Below are 23,350 nucleotides of genomic sequence, written 5' to 3' on the forward strand. Positions count from 1 at the left end.
ACCGAAGATTGTGCGAAGTTGGAACCGGTTGTGGTCGAAAAAAAACTATTCAGAAGAGAACTACAAGGTACCTCCTTTCCCGATAATGGCTATGATCAACAGAATTGTCACCAGAGCTGCCCGTCCAGCCTTCATGGCTGCCCGCAACCCGTATGTTTTCAATCTGAAAATAATTTTCGCCGATTCCGGTCCACTGAACAAGTCATAATCCACCATCCAACGAATCGAAAGAGAAGCCAGAAGAAGAAAGAAAATCCAATCCGAATACCATAGTCTGATCAATTGATAAATACAGTGTCCCTTTTTTTATTCCCGCCCTCCTTATTTCGTTCCCAATTGACCAATTACTATACATATATTGGATTGCCCAGAAACACATGTCTTATATTCACGCTTCAAGATCCGGAACACGCCGTTGAAACTTATACTAACAAACAGAATTGGTATCCGTTGTTTGTCTACTCCAGTGGAGCCAAAGGAGAAGGCCAACTCCATCGTTGACGCCTTGCCAGGTAACAACCTCATTTCCAAGACTGGTATCTTGGCCACCTCTGCCGCCGCCGCTGTGTACGGTATCTCCAACGAGTTGGTTGTTTTGCATGATGAGACTATCTTGGTGGTCACTTTCTCCACCTTCGTCGCTCTTTGCGCCAAGTTCGTTGCCCCATTGTACACCGAGTGGGCCGACGGTGAGATCAAGAAGGTCAACGACCTCTTGAACGAGTCTAAGAACAAGCATGTTTCCGCTGTTAAGGGCAGAATTGATTCCGTTTCCCAGTTGAAGGAGGTTGTCAACACCACCAAGCTGTTGTTCAACATTTCTAGAGAGACTGCCAAGTTGGAGGCCGAGACCTTCGAGTTGAAGCAGAAGCTTGCTGTTGCCCACGAGGCCAAGGCCACCTTGGACTCCTGGGTCAGATTCGAGCAGCAGCAGAGACAGTTGGAGCAGGAGCAATTGCTCAAGTCTGTCTTGGACAAGGTGAACAAGGAGGTCGAGAACCCTAAGTTCCAGGACAAGGTTTTGGCCGAGGCTGTTGCCGAGGTCGAGAAGGTTTTCGCCAAGGCCTAAATTAGTTTACGTAGAACGAATCAAAACGACTAAAGATATATTCTTTTAGCTATGTAGAACGTTGTGGGCCGGTTTCCATATGTGTAGAGAGTTATCATCAGCAACACTGGCGACCATCCAATCCTCGTGTAGTGACCAGTCAAAGTCATTTACACCGAGCATATGCCCTTCGTGGCTGAAGAGGAGGCCATCTTTTTGTTCGGAGCGTCCTAGATCATGAAGCTTGACCAGCTTGTCAGTTGAAGAGCTTCCCAATATGGATGCGAACTTTGGATGCCACCTTACTTGGGTGATAGAATCTGTATGAGGATGAAAGTTGAATATGCTGCCTTGGCTCATGGAACGGAGGTCGAAGATGTTAGCAGACCCCTCACTGTGACCAGAAGCCACACTTCTGCCATTGTGATTAATTGAGAGCGAATTGCAGGCAGTGCCAGTGTTATGCTCAGCAACGGGGCCCGAACTGCCACTTCTAGTGTCAAAGAGTTTAAGGCTGCCTGAATCATCTGCCGAAAGAAATACGGTATTGTGTGTTGGTACCCATTCGATATCGTTGATACCAACGCCGGTGTCATAATACTTGATGACATCAATAGATGTGTCATCTTTGCTATTATAGCCCGACAGGATATCGTAGATGTTGATGATGCCGTCCATGCTGCCTGAGGTTATCACACCTTCTGCCTGCTTGTTCCAGTCAAAGGCGAAAATATCTTCATTAGATGGCTTGGCTTTGTTAACCAAACGTAGTTGAGGTTCATTAATTTCGTTTTCGTTTCCAAGTGTCTTGATATTGGAGTGTTTGGTACGATTGTAAACTGACAAGTTGCCCATGTTGTTCGAACTTGCAATAACGTCTGGGTTTTGGGGCATGTACCTAAGCTTGTTGACATCTCCCCAGTGGTTGATTGACTGGATATTTCTTAATTTATTTTTGGAGACTGCTGGAAGCTCGAACTCGTGTTTTTCAGCATTATAATCTAGCTGGTCCACATTGAGATTTTCATGAAAGTCTCTGTAGTACGGTAGCTGCCAGATTGACACTGTATCTACTCCTTGACCTAAAGTGAATGTACCAAGAAGAAGCCTTTGATAAACGAGCGATTGGGGAACCTTAGCATTGTTACTTTCGGTTGTTTCCAAGTCCGGGAAGAATTGAACGGTCAACGAAGGCCATAATAATGAATTGGTGGAGACGTAGTCATATAAGAAGGGACTGTTCTTTTTCCAGACTCTGTAACGTTGCTGTGTGGCTTTGTCGATGGCCCCTTGCTCCTCGACATCAGACATATCAGCATCTTCGGCGTGCATTGTGGGTGTTGTTTCCAAAGTTGTCCTTGAGTCGCGTTACGCGGTTCAGTCTAAAAGACGCATCGCACTGTGGAGTAGGACCTTTTCAATCTCGAGGAGACAGATTGAAAAATGCTTATGCAGAAAATATAAGGAATTGTAATGAAGAAATGATTCGAAAAGCTACAATATATTCCTTCGACTGTACGTAGATCGATTGAAAGCTCAACGTATCAATTCGGAAAGAAGTGGGTGAATGCGATAGTCTGTGGGCTGCTTGATGTACTAAGGAGACACAGTAACGGTCCAATAAGCAGATCTTGTGTCGAGCTTATGCGAATGTTCTTCATCATTATTATTGACCCAGTCTATGTATGTTTCTTGCTTGCCTTGGGTCATCTATTACTTAATCGGTCTCCTTGATCGCCTGAATGCTGGCAAGTGAATCGGAGCGCCTGGACTCTGTGCTAAAGCTGTTCACCACCAGGGTGAAGTCTTGGTTGAATCTAGAAGCTTTGTCGTTCAAAAACGTCGTGAGTTCATCCATGGCTTTTTGTAAGTGCTCATCCGTCACAACATCCTTTTGCTCCTCGTCCAACACCGGCCTTTTTCTTTCTTTTCCACTCAAATCACTGAGCACCTGATTGAGTTTAATAAGCTCATAGTAGTTGTCGTAGATGATGGACTTCTTCTCGGAGTCGTGGAAGTTAAGCTTCCCACTGGCTTTGTTGCGAACTTTGAGGAGCTGTGAAGCAGATGCTGTCTTGATGAATTCTTCAATATTAGACGGATCATCGAGATCCTCGGTCAGTGTGGCTTCTTCTGTTGTCTTTTCCTCTTCCTCTTTAGGCTCAGAAGGAGTGGCAGGTGCTTCGTTACTTCCCTCAGCTTTCTCCTGATGAAGCTTGTAGAAATCTTGTAATGCTTTTCTTCTGGATGATACCTTTCTAGAGCCCCCGAGAGTAGGCGTGCTAGGGGCTGATGGTGATTCTGGTGCAGAACTGGAGATTGATTGGGTGCTAATACGTGGCAGCCTTGACCCTAGATTAGGATCCTGGGCAGCATTTTTGCCATCTTGTCGCTGAGTACGCTTTTTATAGGAGAGCACAGGGGTAGATGCTCCCAGGGACATTGAATTGATATGAAGTGTTGTAACGATCCTGCTGGGTATCGGCTCAAGAAGTTGTTGATTTCGCACGTGACGAAATTTCGGACTACTCTTCTTTCAAAGGCAGCTTACATGGGAAGTATGGAAGAGGAAATCAGACTTAACGATTCAAAACTTGGGACCAAGCAATAGTATGTATCACATTGTTATTTAGTGTTCTCACTAACGTTAGCTGGAATGAGTTCTACCAGAAGGAGATTGAAAACTTCGATGAGAACGACCAGGACACTGGCGAAAACTGGTTCGATGACTCTGATGCTGAAAGAAGAGTCATTGATTTCTTCATAAATATGGTGGACGAGGGCCAGTTTGGTTCCGACGAGTTGAACATCCTAGACTTGGGTACTGGAAATGGTCATTTCCTATTCGAACTCAATGAAGAGATCGAGGAACAAGATATCGCTGTGAAGCTTCTCAACAATGGTATAGATTATTCGCCCGAGTCTGTGGAGTTTGCCAAAAAGGTAGCCCTGAAGAGGTTTTCGAATCAGTCTTATACTTTTGAGGAAGTTGACTTCATTAGAAAAGAGTGCCAGTATTTGGACGACAATAAGGAAAAGTTTGACGTGATTTTTGACAAGGGTACTTTAGATGCCATTGCTCTTAACAATGACCCTGTTGATGGCTTTGATGGCAAGATTGGCGTCGATGTTTACCCCTTGCAAGTTGCCAAATTGGTGAAATCTGGATCGCTTCTAATAATCACATCGTGTAACTTCACAGAGCAGGAGTTGACAAAAATCATTACTCAAGCAGGTGACTTCAAGGTCTTTAAGAACGTTGAGTACCCCTCGTTTCAGTTTGGTGGCCAGAAGGGCTCAACCATCTGTACCATAGCATTTGAAAAACTTTAAAAATAGCATGTATTATACAAGATCGCAAAAGACTCTATTTATCCTCTTTGGTGATCTTTGCTTGAAGCTCCTTCACCTTATTCACCAAGCCGTCTCTAAGTGTCTCGTTAGAGAATTTCACAAGATATTGCACAAGCTTGCCGCTCACAACAGAGTTGAATCTAAGGAACTTACCTGGGGATAAACTTGCTTCTAGTCCCTTGATAAGCTCCGTCTCTGGGGTGATCTTGTAGTTCAACACGACACGCAAAAGTCCTTGAGATCTCATCACAATACGGACCTCCTTGGAGTCCAGCTTGGATTGATTCAAATGTAGAGGGCCAACACCGCGCTCTTTCCAGCCTTCCTTAATGTTCGATAGGTCTAGCTCAAACACCTTAACTGTAGCAGAGAAAACTGACTCCTCGTTTTCCTCACCTGTCGTAACTGTCTTCTCCTCGAGGTCTACTTGCTTGTACTGCTGTGATGTCTTTGGTTTGGACTCGTCCACTGAATCTTCCTTCTCTGCTGTGGGCTCTGGGCTATCGAGGAAAGATGGCTTCAGCAATGTTTGTTGGAAAGCATTGCCGAACTTGGATTTGGAGCCAAACAGCAGGACATTAGAGCCAAACAGCGAGGTAGTAGATTCATTGGCAGAAGCAAAGATGTCTGGTTTGTCCTTTGACTTCTTAAAAGCATTACCGAAGGAACTCTTTGAGCCAAACACAGGCGTAGTATCTTTGGGAGTAACGGAGTTCTTCTCAGGCTCCTCAGACGACTTTTTTGAGGATTTCTCAGACCCATCCTCCTTCTTTTCTGCGTTTCCTTCCTCCTTCACGGATTCTTTCTTCTCCTCGGGCTTCTTCTCGTTCTCAGGCTTTTCGGTCTTGCTACCGTTCTTTGATGCATTGCTGGTTTCCTTCGTTCCTTTCTCGGTAGAGTTCTTTTCATCAAGCTCTGTTTTGCTCTTTTTGGCTTCCGCCTCTGGCTCAGAGTCCAATTTTCTCTTAAGGGTTTCTTCAGCCATGGGTTTCGTTTACTTGGAGTAAATAGCTGAAAGTTGAGAGTAAGGCGCACCAAAATGCACACCACGATGATGGTATTCAGCAGGTGAATCTTCTAGAAGTGATTTTAAAACTTCGAAAGTAATTAAATGAGAGGCTCAAATTGGTTCAAATACGATTTAGGTTTCTACTTAGATTTGGTGTACTCACAGAGCCATCTAACTACGTCCTGCTCCTGAGCGCGTTTAACTTAACAAACAACACTTCCTCATCATGTCCACCCAACAGGTAAGTTATTCAACCTATTATAGATGACTCTCTTTACTAACACTATCAGGAAACAAAAGAGATCGAAGATCTCAAGAAATTGAGGTCCGTACTCGCCGCAATTAAGCAGACGGTTGACGATGTACGTAAAGACATCGAGACTGCAAGGGAGAACAAGGTCGCCACTAACGAGGAGCTTGTGAAGCTAGAAGACATAATAAGGAAAGTATGATTGACTACGTTTGCCTATGTGCAATGGGATCTTGGCAGCTGAGAGACATTGCTTTCCCTATGAATGTGGATATCGACGAGAAGCTAAAACAGCCAGAGCGAGAAGAACCGCTTTGTGTTTGCTTTCCGAATCTTTTACAAAAGGAAAGCATCTCGAAATCGAGACTTCAGCCGTGTTGTTTTGATTTCGTCATGGGGATTCTCTAAATCTACTGCACATTGCGGGGACATCACCAAAACAGGCTGCCTACTCCTTGGTACCGATTTGCCATTTCTTGTGTGACCTTAGCACGCTAGTTTGCCATGCTGGTCTATTATGACGATGCCAGAGTATGGGCTAACATAGATAATGCCTTGAAAGATCAACTTATTCTAAAGGTTATATCGTCTTTAGAATGTCTGATATGCTCAGAGGTGATGCATGTGCCGTTTCTTGCTTCTTGCGGCCACTCCTTCTGTTACAACTGTCTCAATGCATGGTTTGCCACGAAGGTGAACTGTCCGACCTGTCGATCAGAACTCGAACAGGCTCCAGTGCTCAACATACGACTCAAAGATATCAGCAAAAGCATCACAGACATCGTGATAGAGACGATGGAAGATGCACATCATAAAGAACAACTCGAAACTGCACGACAGTCGGTATTAGATGACTTTGAGGACGCCAAAAAGAAAAAATCGTTGTTTGACGAAGCCTTTAATAGTGCATTAACTCTCGTTGACAACTCTGATGGGGTTCCTAGATGTGGTAACTGCCATTGGGAAGCTCATGGATCTACATGTTTGCATTGTGGAGCTCGTTTCAGAGTTCCAAGAGAAGATCTGTACTTTGACTCAGAGGATGGCGATGCATATAACGAAGACAGGGAAGAAATCGAACTTTATGGAGATGAACGGGATGCATACGATTCAGAAGACAGCTTTGTTGATTCTCGTGGACTAAACGACATACAAAGAGAGAGATACGTGGAGCCTGGAGACGAATTATTATCATCAGGAGAAGATGAAGACCTTCGAAGCCAGAGCAGCGACCTGTGGGGAGGTTTTCGAGAGGACGGTGGTCGTTACGGACTAAATGCTGATGAGATGAATAGCGACGCAGAGGATATGGAGCTGGCAGTAAGGCGTCTACACGACCAGGACTTGGATGATTATCAATATTTGAGTGACAATCAGCTGTGGTCAATTCAGGATATATCATCAGGAAATGAAGCTGCTAGTGACTCGGAACCTGAGACACAAAGAAGCAGCCGGCGAAGCCGAACCATCGTCGTGGACTCTGATCTGGATTGAAGTCGAACCGCTACTAAGCAATGGCTGCGAAATATGCGCGGCGTATTCTGTCTAGTATGTGGAAGCCAGATTAGAGAAATGGTGTGGTCGTGCGCGCTACCAAACATTACCTATACTTCCATTGGTTCAAAAAGTGCGCTGATGTTTTCAGACAGACAAAGCTACAACCCATCTATTCAACCATGGACCCACAGAGAATTATTAGATTGCAAAAGATTTACCAGAACTCCAACCAGAAGTTGTGGTTGAGAGGCCCCCGCTCCAAGGCTTTGGTCTACCCATTCTACGCCTTGTTCACTGTCTCCACGGCTGTTCCATTGTACTACACTGGCAGAGCCCTTTTTGGTATCAAGGCCGAGTAAAGACAACAGAGCTACATAGAAAATGAATGCATCAACGTGACTGCCCAGTAGACCTGAGGCTTTTGACGAGATTGGATATGAACTTACTTGACTGCAACCTTGCGACAGTTAAAGGCGTCCTAGGTACTGAAATCTGTTGCGACATGAACACAGCAGCCATGTGCCTTAAGATTAGGTAAAAGGAAATCGGTTTTGACGATATCTAAAATATGGTGGTTCATTATCCCTCGTACGGGCCATATCTCTTCCCTTTCGTAACTCAATCTTATCTAACGACATGTGCTCTTCTCCTTGCTTAGAGACAATGGTAAAGCAGAAGGTCTCTGCTAAGTGACATTCGTTCGTATTCTCTTACGTATATCTTAGTTTTGTGAGATCGTATTTAGATACACTTTTGACATGAGCTATGATGAGCAGCACTGACTATGCTTGCACTGCGCTTGTCACTTGTCCAATTTAGCCTTTTAAAATGGCTGTAGAGTCTGCTCTGGATACCACAAGTATGGACAGTGGCAAAACTTTTGAAAATCCATATAATCATGAGGGATCACACAATTCATGATAGCATCGTATTCGTTCAATGTGAACGACCATGTGGTCAAGGTATGCCAGATAATGAAATAACAGCATTGTCATTTATGCAAGACTTCACAACATTGAACTCAAGCCAGTGATGATGAAGTTTTTTCATCAAGCGTATGACCTTTCGTTTCCTATCTCAAAGCCATCTACAATGTGACCCTGAATTGGGTGCAAAATTCATGCGCTCGTGGGTGCATATGTTGGCTGTAGTACGTTGGGTATCTACACAACGATCCTCTGTACTGCAACAAAGAATCGAAAAATCTAATAAACTATACGATCAAAGAATTCTATAACCTCCGAAACACAGCCTTTTATATGAATACCCTTGATAGTGGGGCCACCTGTCTTGGCCGTTGACCCCACCCAACTTCTTTGAATCTCCTTCATTGTGCAGTCTTATCAGAATAATCTCTCCACCACAAGGTCCCTCCTATTCTACCCAAGCTATACAATGGTTTCCCTGTTACTCGAGTTTCCCAGCGATGCTCTCAATAACATCCTTTACTTTCTACCGCAAGACCTGCTTCTCAACTTGGCCTTGACGAATTTCCACTTCTACGAGCCCTGCCTCAAGAGACTATACCAGAGATTGGTGATCCAGACTGACCCGGCTTTGAGATCAGCAAGCACCGTTCCTGCCCACTACAGAAGAGATGACTTTGTGGAGTCTTCAGCGACAGTGATAGCGGGGTTGAGTGATATTGAGAGACCAAGACAGGCACACTTGAAGATGGTAGAGGCGAGAGTGAGAACGCTTTTCACCTCTATCCAAGTGAATCCACAGCTAGCTCAATACATAGAGCTGATAGAGATAGAAGGCAGTTTTAGCAAAAATGTCGAAAAGGCCATTTCTGAATTACTTCAGTTACTTAGCACAGTTCCTAATGAAACCACCAAGATATACATATCAGATCTGGGCCTAAGGAAACGGCTCGGATGGATCGAAACGTCGAGACTATTCCCTTCCTTGACAACCATTTGTGTTGACAGTGTTCTGGAGATTGCAGACCTCAAAGATTTTCCAAATCTTAACGAGATCGTGGTGGCCGATGTTGAGAAGGATCCATCCATGAATGCAAGGCACGTTCAGGTTCTCACGAAGATCGAGCACCTCATAGTCAGTTCGGAAGCAGATGTTTCGAATAAATTTTTTGATGCTCTTTGGTTGCTCTACAAGCAACAGCCATTTGTGTTGAACAAACTCAAGACTTTTACAGCATATCATTGCCACGAGCACCAACACACTTACCCATATGTCGACTTCCTGAGTCTTGAAAACTTCCAGATTTCTTTAGGCTGTGATGATGTTGGAAATTGCGATCTGGATTGTTTGGAAACATGCTTATCCCAATTCCACTTCACTCAACTTAAACGTTTGGCGGTGATCCAGAACAGCCACCATATCCACAACAATCATCGCTATAGTGAGATTTGGGACTTGGCTGTCTTCAATTTTGTCAAACTGGTGGTAGAAAACTCAGATACCTTGATCTACCTCTCCATTCGGCACAATGTGCCTCCGGATGGAGTGATTGACGATGGCTTCGAAGGCAACTATCACAGAAAGGTCAAGCTTTATACAAACTTGCTACCAAATCTTCTTGCAACACTTCAGAAACACGTGGTAAACTTGATGCTTCCAAATTTGGTTGCATGTCTTTCTTGCTACGAACAACCGATGAACACTTTCATGTGGAACGGTTGCAAATGTGACCACTGCGACAAATATCTAGAGAAGCTCGACGACTACCTTCTTTATCACAGATACTACAGCTTTGGGAAGCAAGTTTACAAGGATGTGTTGACCGTCCAATTGATGAGAGCCATGAGTGAGGTTTTAGCAGACCGTGTGGTGTTCGACACAAACTATGGAGACTTGTTTCAACTACGCAGGCCATTGAGAAACATGAACTGGAACTTTCACGATAGTAAATTTTCCATTCCGTTCAGGTGTTTGCCGGTGAAAACATATGAGATGGCCGACTTTGAAGATGAGAAGGCAGAGTTGAAAGAATCCCACGAACGGTTCTTCGATGCGGAAGAGCACGAAAATGACTGCCAGTTCCTTCGAAAAGAATCGTTTGTTCCTGACTACTCGGTAGTGGTGTCACACTTCCTCAATGACTTGATCAGGAAAATGATCAACCTTAATCGAGGTGATGCTGAGGACGTTCTTATCGGTCAAGAGGGTGACGAGAACGATGGTTTCACAAACTTACGAATCAACAAAATGCTTATCAACGGCATCAACTTCAACTTCGACCACGAACTCAATGGAACAATTTTTTTCAAAAATGTCTACGATGAGCTTGACGACTTTGACGAGGATATCAAGTACGAGATCTAGATAGTGCGCGAAAGCTAGCACCCATGCTTACAGTTCCTCTCTTCGATGTATGTACCCCACAGCATAGACCAAAAATAAAACTAACGGAAGCTTATAACTAGACGTAAGAGAAAACTCCAACTCAATCTACCCTGGGAGGAAAAAACATTGGAGAATGAAAGCGCCGTATTCTTGTTTCGAAACATCTCCTTCAAGAGAGCCTTTTACGACAAGCTAGGGGAAAGAGATGGAAGCATTCTTGTGTTCGACTGTGGAGCAGGCTTCACAGATACGTTGAACCTTGAAGACTGTCGTGTGTTTCATGTGGCGACATTCGATAAGCTTCTCCTGCAATTGAGAGGAATCATGGCTGGCGAAATGGAAGAGATCAAAGATATGCACTTGAATACCTTGGTAATTGAAAACGTCTCAAGCTTCTTCTGGACCCTCCAGAGAGAGAAACTAACAGTTATGCGTTACTGCAAGTTGAGAGATACGTTGAACGAACTAAAGGAGTGTTACCAGTGCAATGTGATTGTCACCGGATGGGACATTGAATACGAACGAGGATACAAGCCGTTTAAAGCCATTGCGGACCCTTCTAAGCTACATCATCTCAGTCTACTACCGTCTGAATTTTTCCAAACGTTTGACCACATCGTGGCATTTGGCAGACATAACTACAAGTACCAGGACACCTGGCACGAATGCACATGAATGTATGATATTGAAACCTCTAAAGAGTCGTTGTACGTCGTGGATGCTTACATGACAGTCAAGTCACCGAACTTCTCCTTGTAGGATGGAACCTCCCACTTACCGTTCTTGACCATGTAGTTAACCTTCTCATCGACATCAGGTCTAGCCTTGGCAACGTCGTCAACGGTCAATTGGTCGAATGGTCTGGAGCCCTCAATGTCCTTCAAGGTGGCCTGCAATTGCTCAATCTCCTCCAAGACAGACTTCTCGGTCAACTTGGCGTTCTCAACAGCCTTCTGCTCAAAGATGTCAATGGTCTTCAAGGTCTTGGACACGTCGTAAGTGACGGGCTTGAAGCCGCTGACGGCCTTCTCAACCTCGTCAATAACGCTCTGGTTCTTCAACACCTTTCTGTAGTGGGCAAAGTCAACCTCGGTGGACTCGCCGGACAATTCGAGGTGCTCCTTCTTGGCCTCGTCGTTTCTCTTCTTGAATGCATTCAAACTGGCGGAAGTCTTGCCGGTCAATCCCAAAGAGGAGATGACCTGAGCCCAGTTCAATTTGGTGGCAGCACTCTTAGCAACAGACATTGTTTATCGAGGTTGTTCTGATTGAAGACGGTTGAGGTATGAGTTTTTTGGTCGGTGCAGTGTGCGCAAACCGTGCTAGTGCGGATGCTCGGGCTTCCAATTGGCCAATCAGGGTCACCCAGGGTTTACCTGCGAGAGGGATAATTGAAGGACAGTGGAGGTGGACTAATTTGGTAAATGGGAGAATTTTTAGATTCGGGGGTTTCCTGGGTGAATTGGAGAACTGTGGGCTGAAATATTGGCCGGTAAGTTCCGGCTTCTTGAAAATATCACGTGACCAACTTGAAGATGGAGCTACAGTGGACTTCACCGGCCCTGACGAGAGATTTCCAATATTCCTCGATATACAGTGGAATGTGACATCTTAAAGGGACAAATGTTCAAGGTGAGGGTCCAGAGAAGGATGTGTGGTGTAAGGAAGGCATCGAAGATCCCACCACCTAAACCTCACAATTACAAAACATAGGCCAATAGACCATTAGCTCTTAAACGTGATTCTTCTTTGAAAACTTTGAAAGAACTTTGTCTACTGCAGCTGCTAAACTCACTTCGTCGTAGATCGCTTCATGTATAAGTCGCGGTCCATAGGGGTCCCACTTCGCAGCCATTGTTACCGTAGTGCCGACAATTTAGATCCACGACCGTGGTAAAAATACCAGTTTCCATTTTTTACCGATTCAATTCTTCGGTTAGATCCATTCCGAGAATTCCGCCATCTCTATATCCACCAACTCGAGGGTTTCTTTGCCAGATCGGGACTTGTCCCAGAAGAGCTAGCGCGACTACCTAAATAACTGTGCGTAACGACCATTGAAGGGTAGATCATTAACGCTAAATCCAGATCACCTATAACTTCCTTTTTCCTCCACACAATCGCTAAACGTCCACCATGGCTCCTAATATGAAGGGCTTGACCCAGTTCATCGTGGACTTGAGGAATTCCAAAGATGCCGAAGAAGAGCACAAGAGAATCAACTTGGAAATCAGCAACGTACGCTCCAAGTTCTCCCAGAACCTCAATTCCTACCAAAAGAAGAAATACATATGCAAGCTCATGTACATATACCTCATGGGGTACACGGACGAGGTACAGTTCGGCCTAAAACAGGCCTTTTCCTTGATTGCATCAAACGACTACGGCGAGAAGCTGGTGGGTTATATCCTGGTTTCTGTCTTATACAGTCGATCTTCGGCCTCGCTTAAAAGCTACTTTGAAGACTTGCTCGAATGGATATGGCCGAACCTCATGAAAGATCTCAGGTCCAACTCGGAGGACGTCAACTGTTTGGCCTTGCTGTTCATAGCCTCAAATTTCAACGTCTCGCACCAGGATCTCCATGTTACAGAGCTGATTGTGACAGAAGCAGATGATCCGGCTTCACAGTGGCAGGAGCTCATGAGTCTAGTTTACCAACAGTGTGTTTCTCCTACGACAAAGTCCTTCACCAGGAAGAAGGCCGTTATTGCATTTTACGTCTTGCTCAAGCTATACCCACAGATGATCTTGGCAAACGACAATTGGATACCGCGTTTACTAGCTTTGGTTGACGACAAAGAGATCAGTGTTGTGCTCTCTGTTGTTCCCTTGGTCAAGCTTCTTGTTGATCTCAAACCTATTTATTCAAAGTCTCTTCTACCATCCATTGCAAATAGACTACACTCCATTTTGGTGGAAGAGCGATGCCCAGACGACTACTATTACTATGACATTCCCGCACCTTGGCTCGTGGTGAAATTGTTCGAGCTAGTCGAGCACTTTTTTGTTCTCGGAGAAGATCAAAGAAACCCAGTTGTGATATTGGGTAATATCGATGATCGAACACTTTCCAAGCTTAGACAAGCGGTTGCTAAGCTGATTCAGAATGCATCCAAACCTGTAAAGGGCCAACCAAGCAGAAATTCACAGTCATCCATACTATTCCAGGCAGTGTCGTTGGCAGTCTTCCTAGACGCTTCACCAGACGCCATCGAGGGAGCAATCTATGCATTGGTACAGCTCTTGACATCTCCAGAAACCAACAATAGATATCTTGTCCTTGATGCGTTGGTCAAACTTTCTGCAAGAGCCGATTCAACTGCTCATTTTAAAGATCATCTCGAGAAAATTTACAAGTCCTTATACGACAAGGATATTTCAGTGAGAAAAAAGAGTATTGATTTACTCTACACTGTTTGTGATGAATCCTCATACACTCAAATCATTGCAAAATTACTCGACTACTTTCCACTCACAGAGTCTTCCTTGAAATCAGACATCTCAATCAAAATTGCCGTATTGGCAGAAAGATTCGCTACAGACTCCATTTGGTACATCTCTACCATGCTTCGACTTCTCTCGATTGGCGGCAAGACTGCCAGAACAGATCATCGTGAGGGCCTGGGCTCTTCAGGAGAGGTTTGGGAAAGAATTGTACAAATTATTGTCAACAACCAGGATCTTCAGAAGAAAGCTTGCAAACTCATTGTAAATCTTCTTAGAAAAGGCGAAGGAATGAATGCGGATAGTCTAGTTCGAGTCGGTGCATTGATCCTAGGCGACTATGGCCACTTAGCTGCCGAAGGCGAGGATCGTGACAGCCACTTCAGCACATTTTCTCAGTTCAAGATGCTCTACGAGGCCTACTTCAGGGCACAAATCCCAACTCGGCCACTCCTTTTGTCGTCTTTCGTGAAATTCTTGGTTAATTTTCCAAACGAGGACTTTGTTCCTGAAATTCTTGATTTGTTTGAGGCAGAAACACTTTCGCTTGATTTGGAAATCCAAACGAGAGCTCATGAATACCTAAAGGTGGGAAGTCTAACTGTCAGTGGCAGTCAGAGTGATAGACAGTTTGCAAGAAGCATCGTGAAAGCTATACCCCCCTTCGATGTTAAGCAAAATAGTCTCATGAACCATCTCGGAAGCTTGCAAGCTCTCAAGAATGCTAAGTCTAGATCTACGGTGAATGTGCTGAAGATTCCGAAGCCAAAGGGCGAACGACAGGCCACAACAACTGGCTTTAATAGTGGCAGTGATTTGAGTGATGCCGACGAGGACTACAATGAGAGTGGTAACGATCCATTTGGTGACTCTTCGGGAGCGTCGGTGATGAAGTTATCACCAAACTGGTACAGCGGCTACCACAGAATGCTTCACTACGATGCTGGTATTTTCTATGAGGACCAGCTCGTCAAAATCACGTATCGTGTGGTGAAGGCCACAGCAAATGTGAATTACCAGTTCACGGTCATCAATAATGCTGCTAAGAACGCCAATACTGACATCACCGCCTTTACTGTTTTGGATTTGCAGAATCCGGGCAAACGAGAGGATCCAAACTATTATATCAGACTCGTGAAGGTTCCAGATTCAACGATTGCCACGAAAACTACAATGGAACTCGCCGCCACGATTCGAAATATTGTCGAGAACAATGAGAGCCCAGTACTTTCCTTGAGTTATAGGTGCGGAGGATCGTTCAACACCTTACACCTCAAGGTGCCCGTGGTCATCTTGAAGACACTTTCGGCAACCGACTTGTCCGCCGAAGAGTTCAAGCGGAGATGGTTTCAGATCGGGGAAGCTTTAGGTAGCAACGCAGGCGAAGCAAGAGGGGCAATTAAGGCAAACCACAAGTACATCCTGTCCAACGTTCTGCGTACGCTCCAAAGATTAGGGTTTGCCGTCGTTCATTGCACGCCCGACACATCATCGGGGGATATACTTGTAATGGCTGCCGGCATCCTACACACTTCGACTGCAAACTTTGGAGTTCTTGTTTCAATGAGAAGTTTAGATCCTGACGGAAGACAATTCGACCTCACTGTCAGATGCACAGGCGGCGGAGTTTCCGAAGTCGTTTACCAAAGCTTGGAAGAGGTTTTCGTCACCAAGTCTTAGACTTTTACATGTTCTAGGCGAGAAGTTGCAGCCATCGATCGCCGTCTAGACCCTGTCGAGCGGGGCAGAAAAGCCAGCACTGCCCGTGTGAAAAGACGTTTCTATGTTGACATGCTGCCCTGAGTTTCCAATGCATTTCCTGTTATGGGTAGTAAACCGAATAAGTGCAGTTCACAGATCGCTATAGGCTCGAGTGCACAATGATTTTGCCTGATCGGGGTAAATGAGTTCAATGCGATTTTCCCCAATAGGCAACGCCATTAATGCACCCCTGCACACAGAAGCAGTCTTTTTGCAACCAGTGCCAAATTCTGATCTTGCCTAGTGTGGGAAGTTTGTTGGTGCTGTGTTTTGTTATAAAATGTATCCAAGCGCTGCTGTTTGATTTTGGTCAATCTCACCAGAAGCAACACACTTTCATTCATACCCGCTATGATCGCAGCACAAGTGCTCGTGTTTTTTCTTTCCTTACTTCATGTCAGTTTGGCAGCTCCGGTAACCTTGTATCAGACTACCACTGCTGTTACATACGAGGATGGCTCTCAGTATTCTTACAACCCAACTGCTGACGCTACGCTGGCCGTGGCTGCATCTGCTGCTGCTACTGGTGAGGTCTCCGCTGATTCCTCCTCCTCATCTGGATCTACTGGCTCATCCATCTGGTCCACTTTGCTGAACTGGTTGAGCAACTACTCAAGCTCATCTGGCACCTCCAGATCTGGTTCCACTTCCGGCTCAAGTTCTGGCCTGGGCTTCAGCTTCTCCTCATGGCTTAAGGGTCTTTTCGGAAACAGTGACAACTCTGACTCCGGAAACAACTCATACACTAGCTCTGCTAGCTCTGCTAACACCCAGCAGCCATCTACTTCCGCTCCATCCTCCACTTCCACTGGTGGCGGCTGGTTTGACACCAAGACCTCCTCCACTTCTCAGCAGAGTAGCACGACTTCATCGGACTCGACTAGCACTGGTGGTATCTACGATGCCATTTACAACTCTTCTGAGGACATTGACAAGAGTTTTGCCAAGGATATTTTGGATGCTCACAATAAGTACAGAGCCCAACACGGTGTTGACGAGTTGTCATGGGATGAGGGTCCATACAAGTACGCTAAGGAGAACGCTGATGCTTACGACTGCTCTGGTGTTCTCACCCACACTCATGGTCAATACGGTGAAAACTTGGCTGCTGGATTCAGCAACGGTCCTTCTGCTGTGAAGGCTTGGTACGACGAAGGTCAAACTTACGACTACTCCTCTCACAACGAGTACAACCACTTCACTCAGGTTGTGTGGAAGGGATCCAAGAAGGTTGGTTGCGCCTACAAAGACTGTCGTCTGAACAACTGGGGCTTGTACATTGTCTGTGAGTACGACCCTGTTGGAAACGTTATTGGCCAGGAGGCTCAGAACGTCTTGAAACCCGTGTCATCCTAGGCAAGCGATAACATGGATCAAAAATCTTCAGTTCGAAAATTGTCAATTGGTTCTCCTTTATACCTGTATTTTTTAAAAAAATCTATGTTCAATGATATCATACAAGTTCCGATGTATTTGTAGCGAATGGAAGTTTTGGGTAGTAGCCTGGGACATTTTTTGCGCCGGGGGTGTTCTCCAAAGACGCGGTTTTGATTAGGTGGTCCCCATTATTGTATTGTTTATTGTGCTTCTTCAGCTGCGTCTCCAATGTATTTTGCAATTTCTTGTCCTTGTAAACTCGTCTCACAGCGGCCGTAATATCCCTCTTTATTATGCTGAAGTCATCCTCCGTGCATGGTGAGGCATCAAATTGGAAAAACCATATCCCGCTTACCTTGAGTACGTCGAGTTTCTTGGAAGGCACTACGTCATGGAGGGCATCAAATAGACTTCGCTTTACCAATCTCCTAAACTTGACTCGATCGACTGCCTTGTCCTTTGGGTGTGGAGTGGTCTTGAAGAACATGTTTCGGGAATAAGGCCCTCGATATTTCTTGAAGGCTTCGTACAACTCTTCATCATTCAAAGGACTGCCGCCTCTGTTAGAGAAAGTGTACGCAATGTTGGACTTCCTGGCCCGCGATAGGTGGTGATAGTAAGGGAAGAACCTCAATCTGATGAACGCGTTGTTCACCAACAACGGTACTTGCTTGAATATGCGTGGTCTCTCTTTGTAGAAGTAAACCAGATGATCAACACCTTTGATATCCGTTGGCTTTTTCGGTAGCTCTCCATTGGTAATGTGTGGCCATTGCGAGTATCTTGTGGGGTAATATGAGCGGTATGCCCCCTCAACGTAATGAGGAAATGATGGTTTTTGTAAGGCCCGTAGCTCTACCAGTCTTGAAGGGATTGGATCAGGCGGCTTGCATAGCACCTGGACCCTTGTCTTTGTCAGTTGGCTAAGTAGCTTCTGAAGTAGAGACATGAAGTTGAGAATGCGCATCACCGAAATTTACGCATTAGCTCGCTTCGCCATCCACGTCTGGGGACCAAAGCACCACCAGATCATCTGCTGTTGCAACATTCAAAAGTTTTGGATTAAATGCCACGATTTTAGACACACCATAACCTTGAAGATCTTTGAAGGGTCTGATGACGGGCTCGTTGGACTCCGATGCCTTCACTTTAGAGACGTCGTAAAGAGACACTGGACCCGAGGGAGACCCCGCAAGAACAAACTTGCCACAAGATGTGAATGTAGCCAGGCCCGAAGTTGCGTAGTTGAAACGAAGCCATCCATTCTGTGGCTCGTCGACCGCGCTCAAGCAGGTTAGTAGTCTACCCAGCATAGCATCAAGCACGTAATGCTGAGACGAGTCTGTGCCAACAAGCAAGAGTTTCCCGTTGTTTGAGAACTCGAGTTTGGTCCATTTTTGACCAGGCGTACAGCTGACTTTTGATTTGGCGAAAGAGCCCTTTTCATATGAGGCCGTATCGTAGAAGGCTACGCTGCCATTGCCGGACTCGTCTGGACTACTCGCAATGGCAAACACTATGCCTTGAGGATCATAGGCCACCAAGGCGGCCTGACCAGCGTTGATGTTTCCCAGAGGAGTGGTTAGTCTTAAGTCCCAGTGCTTCACTGTGTGGTCGGCACTAGCAGTAAGGAAGGTCTCAGAAACGGGATTCACCTCTAATGCAGTGACCTGGTCTTTATGGCCTCTAAAGTAGCGTAGGTATGACTTGGTATTGAGCGATAAGTAACGCAAGGAATGGTCTGCGTCTGTTTCTGAGGATGGGGTGGAGGCGTACAAGCAGCAGTGGTCGTGATGGGTGAATCTGGCTAGATGAGCTCCGTATTTCTGGGATTGGATCTTTTTGACTCTCGTACCCTTGTGGCAATCGTAGAGCTGGATCAGACGATCCACTCCAGCTGATATGAGGAATTGGCCAGAGTCATCGAAGTCAAGGCTAGTGACCGAGGCGCCGTCGTGGTGACTAAGATTTTTAGCCGGCTTGAGAGTCAGCAAAACCTTATCGGTGATGGCCACCGTAGTCAGGGCTTTTTTGGACATGTCTGGTTGAAGTTTGTGTGAAAAGATGCGTATATGCGCGTAGCGTGGTTGTGCAGTGGGTAGATATGAAGGTTGACTGAAAAAGGTGATTGGAAGGTTAAAAAAATAACGAGTATCATTTCAGTTGACTAAATTCGAAAGAGTGCTTAGAAGATCAAATGAAAGTCTTGATTGGAGCAGAGAACTTGATGCTTACTTCCTGGGATCTTTGAAGACCATGAGGTGGAGGTCTAGAGGTAAGCTTACTTGCGAATTATGAGAATTCAAAGGGCAATTTGAATTCAAAAAGTCTTGAAGATTCAAGCCTTATTCAATTGCTGACCGAAGCAGCCCAACTTCTAGAAAAGGTAAGTTACTTCGTCATCCGATAGTGGCACTTGGAGAGCTACTAAAACCGTGTTGGAATTTCAAACGATGGTGTTTTGCCATGATGAGGATATTTTGCTACTTTTTGCTATTTTCGCTCAGTTGGGGCTGGGGTAATGTACACATTGTTCAAGCGACAAGAAAATGCGTGGAATATTCGGGTTATCAGGATGGTTGCAAACTGAGAAAGGGAGCCGTGATTCCGGCATCTGCATCAATTAACTTCCTCAAAAACATAAGAATCGCTCAGGTTCTGGTTTATGTTCATTTTCAATATTTTTTGTGTTTGTTTTATTTACCCCGGAATGAAGAAAGCCCCACGGTGTGGAGCAAATCGGGCATCCTTCCAGCCAGTAGTGAGCCCTCGCTTTGCAGCCGAACCGGCCGATCTAAGCCGATGATACGTGAAAACGGTGGAAAAGGACAAATTGAACCTAAATTTTGTCATCTTTTTCAAATCAACAGCTCTATTCACCTCTCCATTTGATTCGACTAGCTTGCTTTTCCGCCAAGATCTCAACCCCGGAAGTGAAACAGCCGGTCTTATCGAAGGTGCCAAACAACGGCATAACACTTCGTAGAAAATTATCTCAATTACTCTCAACGTTCAGCTTAATTCATGATACAAATATCATAAAATGCCTCCGGTAGAGACCTCTTTCGGCATGACTCCACGTGACGGGTTATCTCTCCTCCACATAAGAGATGCCAGATTGGACTTGCTGAGCCTTCCACACATCTACCCCTTAACAACTCTTTACCATCCCACCAAAACCCAATTGACACATCTCCAATGGATAAAGTACCTTTCAAAGTAAAGGCACTCTACGAGTATAAGTCTGAGCATGAGGATGACTTGAATTTCGCTCCCGGTACGGTTATTACCGTGACCGAGGTGGAGGACGACGAATGGTACTCCGGTTATCACGGTGCCGAAAGCGGGATGTTCCCAAAGAACTTTGTTGAGCTTATTAAGGAAGAGCCCGCTACTCCGGCTGTACCAAAGCACCCAGAACCTGCAAAACAGGAACCACCAGTTGCCAAGGAGCCAGAGATCAAGGAACACCAGACAGAGCCAATTGAGAAGAAAGAAGTTCCTAAACCAGCAGTTTTCCCCGGCCCTGGTCTGCAAAGAGATGACCCATACGCTGTGAAGAAACAATTCGCAGGGGCAGGCAAATCGTCCTATGTTCCTCAGGTCAAGCCAAGAGACCAGTCGAACATTGTGGGACACGCTCATCACGACGTGGCTAAGAATGCTGAAGTTGTGAGAGAGCACGACAAACAACCTGAAGAGGAGGAAGCAGACGAGCCCAAGATGAGCTTGAAAGAGCGTATCGCCATGCTACAGAAGAGACAGCAGGAAGAGGCAGAAAGAGAGGCTGCTGCCTTAAAGAGAAAAGAAGAACGCAAGAAGAAAATGGAGGAGGAAAAAGAGCGTGTGAAGCAGCAAAAGGAGGCTCAAGCGCTTTCGGCCACCAGCACTGGTGCCTCGCTAGACCGTCATGCATCCGAGGGAGAGGATGTAGACTCGATAGCCGATAAAAGGTCATTGGCTGAGAGCGTGCCCTCAGTTCCCGGTCATGACGTGGGTCCCAGTATCCAAGAGGAGGATGAAGAGGAGACGCACCATGCTGCAGCTGGAGCTGACGAAGAGGAGGAAGAGGATGAAGACGAGGATGAAGACGAGGAGGAACTCAAAAGACGCCGCTTGGTCGAGAGAATGGCCAAGATCTCCGGTGGTCGTAACATGTTTGGTATGATGGGCATGCCAACGCCGTTTGGTGCTCCAGCCACTTCCAAACCAAAGAAGACTAAGACCAAGTCTGTTGATGAGACTGAGGCCTCGGAGGCTACTGATGTGCCAGCTCCATCCACTGAAGAGCCAGATGTGGAGGAGGAGAAGCCTTCTGTCCCTGCTGTTCCTGCTTCTGCTGTTCCCATTCCAGGTTTGACTCAACCTGGTGTAGCTTCGACGCCGACGGAAGAAAAGCCATTGAATACTGCCACTGCAGCACTCAAAAAGCCGCAACAAGAGGATTCCTCTATTGCTGAGTCCGACTACACTGACGAGCAGAATGTGCCTGTCACCAATGAAAGGAAGAATTTCGAGCAGGTCGAGGAAAGCAAGCCCAAATCACCCACCTTGGAGCTGTCAGAAAGTGAGCCCGAGCAAAATGACAGAGATGAAAGAATTGATCTCGGACCACGCTCAACCTACGAAGGCGAAGTCACCGGCTATGAAGCTGACGAAGACGTTTCTGATCGTGGTGCAGTTCCCAAGGATTTGCTCGAAGGCAACGAGCCTCCACTGCCACTGAAACTTCCAGGTGCACCACCTATTCCAAGTGGATTACCACCTAGCGAGCCACCTGCTGCTGTACCAGAATCGCCAGCTTCGCAACCTCCAACTCCTAGCACAAGGGCTCCACCACCAATTCCTGGCTCTGCCCCACCATCCGAACCAACCACTAGAGCGCCTCCTCCAATTCCTGGTTCAGCTCCTCCAACTGAGCCAACATCAAGAGCTCCACCTCCAATTCCTGGCTCTCTTCCTCCCTCGGAATCAGGATCCAGAGCTCCTCCTCCAGTTCCTACCGGGGCTCACCTGGCACCACCACCAATTCCTCTGGAGCAACCAGCACCACCTTCAACACGCCCCGAGGTGCCATCCTCAGAGCCCCCTGTTCCTGCTCATGCTCCACCAACACCCAGAGATGCACCACCTACCTCCAAGCTTCCTCCTCCCCCTCCTATTCCAACCGAGCAGCCGTTAGGTCAAGATGCCGCACAAGAGTCGTCGGATGATGAAAGCGAATTTAGAGACACTGTTCCGGAACAGTCCAGGGCTCCGGAGAGAGTGCAAACGTTTTCACACACACCCTCTGTCCCACAAGTGCCGATTTCAAGAGCCAACACAACAGATTCTACAAGACGGTCATTTGAATCCCACAAGAGGAAATCGTCTGATTTGTCTCGTCTGAGATCCATAGGAAAGGCTGAGCAGCTCCAGGCCGATACTTACTTGCCAGTTTTGCAAGACGAACTCAATGAGGCTAACGAAAGCTCTGGCTGGTGGATTAAAGATGCTGTACCAGATTCTTTGGAAGCAAATGTTGGCACCGATTTCATTTTTGAGGTTGACCGTCAAAAGCTCACTAAGAGAGGAGGAAGAGAGGTTGTTTTGAAGGATTACTACATCTTGTTCCACGATTTGTCACAAATCGTGTTGGAGCTTCAATACGAATGTGATGATCCAAGAACCACTCTCAGTGTCACGAATGCCTACGTTAAGCCACCGGTTGTGAACAGAAGGGATGTTCTCGACAGATACCACGGTCAATATGGATCGGCAGTCGTGAACGCAGCACAGGGCCTCATCAACTCTCGTGTTAGCAATGGTTTTGCCAACACTGTGTTCCAACAGGTTAACAAGGCAAACAATGGCGCTTTGTTGAGCCCGATTGGCAACAAGTCCTACGGTGTCACTGTCTACAAGAACCAGAACGGCTCGGCGACCAAGTACGACGACATCAAGCCAGGAGATATCTTGTGCATGAAGAATGCTAAGTTCACTGCGCATGGGCTTGGTGGCTTGAGCACAAAGACTGTGACCTACGGTGACGGAAACCAGTTTTTCAATGGTGTCGTTGTTGAAATTGATCATAAGAAAGACAAGCTTCGGGTGCTTGATGCGGACGATTCTGGAGCTGTGAAGAAGGAGTCGTTCAAAATCAATGACTTGAAGTCCGGAAGAGTGCGTGTCTTCCGTTTTGTTGACAGACAGTTTGTCGGATGGTGATGGTGTTGTTAAAGACACTGCAGGCTATGTAACGCACCGAAGAATGCAAGGGCACAGCAAACCTGCAGAATGGCGCGGGTTCGGCAGC

At 46.1% G+C, this 23,350-nt stretch overlaps 13 protein-coding genes across 13 annotated transcripts; 7 read left to right on the forward strand and 6 right to left on the reverse strand.

Moving 5' to 3' along the window:
• Window positions 1-85: 85 nt before the first annotated feature.
• Window positions 86-1,069, forward strand: ATP4 (F1F0 ATP synthase subunit 4; the record flags this gene model as incomplete). Its single annotated transcript, XM_024855891.1, has 2 exons — window positions 86-150; window positions 439-1,069. The coding sequence occupies 2 exons, from the start codon at window positions 86-88 to the stop codon at window positions 1,067-1,069; spliced, it is 696 nt and encodes a 231-aa protein (XP_024715490.1).
• A 45-nt stretch (window positions 1,070-1,114) lies between these two features.
• C7M61_000447 (uncharacterized protein) lies at window positions 1,115-2,380 on the reverse strand (the record flags this gene model as incomplete). The annotated part of the gene is made up of 1 exon (XM_024855892.1): window positions 1,115-2,380. The coding sequence occupies one exon, from the start codon at window positions 2,378-2,380 to the stop codon at window positions 1,115-1,117; it is 1,266 nt and encodes a 421-aa protein (XP_024715491.1).
• Window positions 2,381-2,765: 385 nt separating this feature from the next.
• On the reverse strand, window positions 2,766-3,491 carry VPS51 (Vps51p; the record flags this gene model as incomplete). The annotated part of the gene is made up of 1 exon (XM_024855893.1): window positions 2,766-3,491. The coding sequence occupies one exon, from the start codon at window positions 3,489-3,491 to the stop codon at window positions 2,766-2,768; it is 726 nt and encodes a 241-aa protein (XP_024715492.1).
• Window positions 3,492-3,599: 108 nt separating this feature from the next.
• Window positions 3,600-4,381, forward strand: C7M61_000449 (uncharacterized protein; the record flags this gene model as incomplete). The annotated part of the gene is made up of 2 exons (XM_024855894.1): window positions 3,600-3,658; window positions 3,700-4,381. The coding sequence occupies 2 exons, from the start codon at window positions 3,600-3,602 to the stop codon at window positions 4,379-4,381; spliced, it is 741 nt and encodes a 246-aa protein (XP_024715493.1).
• A 34-nt stretch (window positions 4,382-4,415) lies between these two features.
• On the reverse strand, window positions 4,416-5,387 carry C7M61_000450 (uncharacterized protein; the record flags this gene model as incomplete). Its single annotated transcript, XM_024855895.1, has 1 exon — window positions 4,416-5,387. The coding sequence occupies one exon, from the start codon at window positions 5,385-5,387 to the stop codon at window positions 4,416-4,418; it is 972 nt and encodes a 323-aa protein (XP_024715494.1).
• A 778-nt stretch (window positions 5,388-6,165) lies between these two features.
• C7M61_000451 (ubiquitin-protein ligase) lies at window positions 6,166-7,155 on the forward strand (the record flags this gene model as incomplete). Its single annotated transcript, XM_024855896.1, has 1 exon — window positions 6,166-7,155. The coding sequence occupies one exon, from the start codon at window positions 6,166-6,168 to the stop codon at window positions 7,153-7,155; it is 990 nt and encodes a 329-aa protein (XP_024715495.1).
• Window positions 7,156-7,337: 182 nt separating this feature from the next.
• On the forward strand, window positions 7,338-11,145 carry C7M61_000452 (uncharacterized protein; the record flags this gene model as incomplete). Its single annotated transcript, XM_024855897.1, has 3 exons — window positions 7,338-7,513; window positions 8,526-10,436; window positions 10,551-11,145. 3 exons carry the CDS (start codon window positions 7,338-7,340, stop codon window positions 11,143-11,145), a joined length of 2,682 nt encoding a protein of 893 aa, XP_024715496.1.
• A 47-nt stretch (window positions 11,146-11,192) lies between these two features.
• On the reverse strand, window positions 11,193-11,717 carry ATP7 (F1F0 ATP synthase subunit d; the record flags this gene model as incomplete). The annotated part of the gene is made up of 1 exon (XM_024855898.1): window positions 11,193-11,717. One exon carries the CDS (start codon window positions 11,715-11,717, stop codon window positions 11,193-11,195), a length of 525 nt encoding a protein of 174 aa, XP_024715497.1.
• Window positions 11,718-12,606: 889 nt separating this feature from the next.
• Window positions 12,607-15,597, forward strand: C7M61_000454 (uncharacterized protein; the record flags this gene model as incomplete). Its single annotated transcript, XM_024855899.1, has 1 exon — window positions 12,607-15,597. The coding sequence occupies one exon, from the start codon at window positions 12,607-12,609 to the stop codon at window positions 15,595-15,597; it is 2,991 nt and encodes a 996-aa protein (XP_024715498.1).
• A 432-nt stretch (window positions 15,598-16,029) lies between these two features.
• PRY1 (Pry1p) lies at window positions 16,030-17,034 on the forward strand (the record flags this gene model as incomplete). The annotated part of the gene is made up of 1 exon (XM_024855900.1): window positions 16,030-17,034. The coding sequence occupies one exon, from the start codon at window positions 16,030-16,032 to the stop codon at window positions 17,032-17,034; it is 1,005 nt and encodes a 334-aa protein (XP_024715499.1).
• A 97-nt stretch (window positions 17,035-17,131) lies between these two features.
• C7M61_000456 (uncharacterized protein) lies at window positions 17,132-18,004 on the reverse strand (the record flags this gene model as incomplete). Its single annotated transcript, XM_024855901.1, has 1 exon — window positions 17,132-18,004. One exon carries the CDS (start codon window positions 18,002-18,004, stop codon window positions 17,132-17,134), a length of 873 nt encoding a protein of 290 aa, XP_024715500.1.
• Window positions 18,005-18,038: 34 nt separating this feature from the next.
• On the reverse strand, window positions 18,039-19,094 carry SWD2 (WD-repeat containing protein; the record flags this gene model as incomplete). Its single annotated transcript, XM_024855902.1, has 1 exon — window positions 18,039-19,094. One exon carries the CDS (start codon window positions 19,092-19,094, stop codon window positions 18,039-18,041), a length of 1,056 nt encoding a protein of 351 aa, XP_024715501.1.
• Window positions 19,095-20,253: 1,159 nt separating this feature from the next.
• BBC1 (Bbc1p) lies at window positions 20,254-23,262 on the forward strand (the record flags this gene model as incomplete). The annotated part of the gene is made up of 1 exon (XM_024855903.1): window positions 20,254-23,262. One exon carries the CDS (start codon window positions 20,254-20,256, stop codon window positions 23,260-23,262), a length of 3,009 nt encoding a protein of 1,002 aa, XP_024715502.1.
• Window positions 23,263-23,350: the final 88 nt, after the last annotated feature.

This window comes from Candidozyma pseudohaemuli, assembly GCF_003013735.1.
Source record: "Candidozyma pseudohaemuli strain B12108 chromosome Unknown scaffold00001, whole genome shotgun sequence".
Lineage (NCBI taxonomy): Eukaryota > Fungi > Ascomycota > Pichiomycetes > Serinales > Metschnikowiaceae > Candidozyma > Candidozyma pseudohaemuli.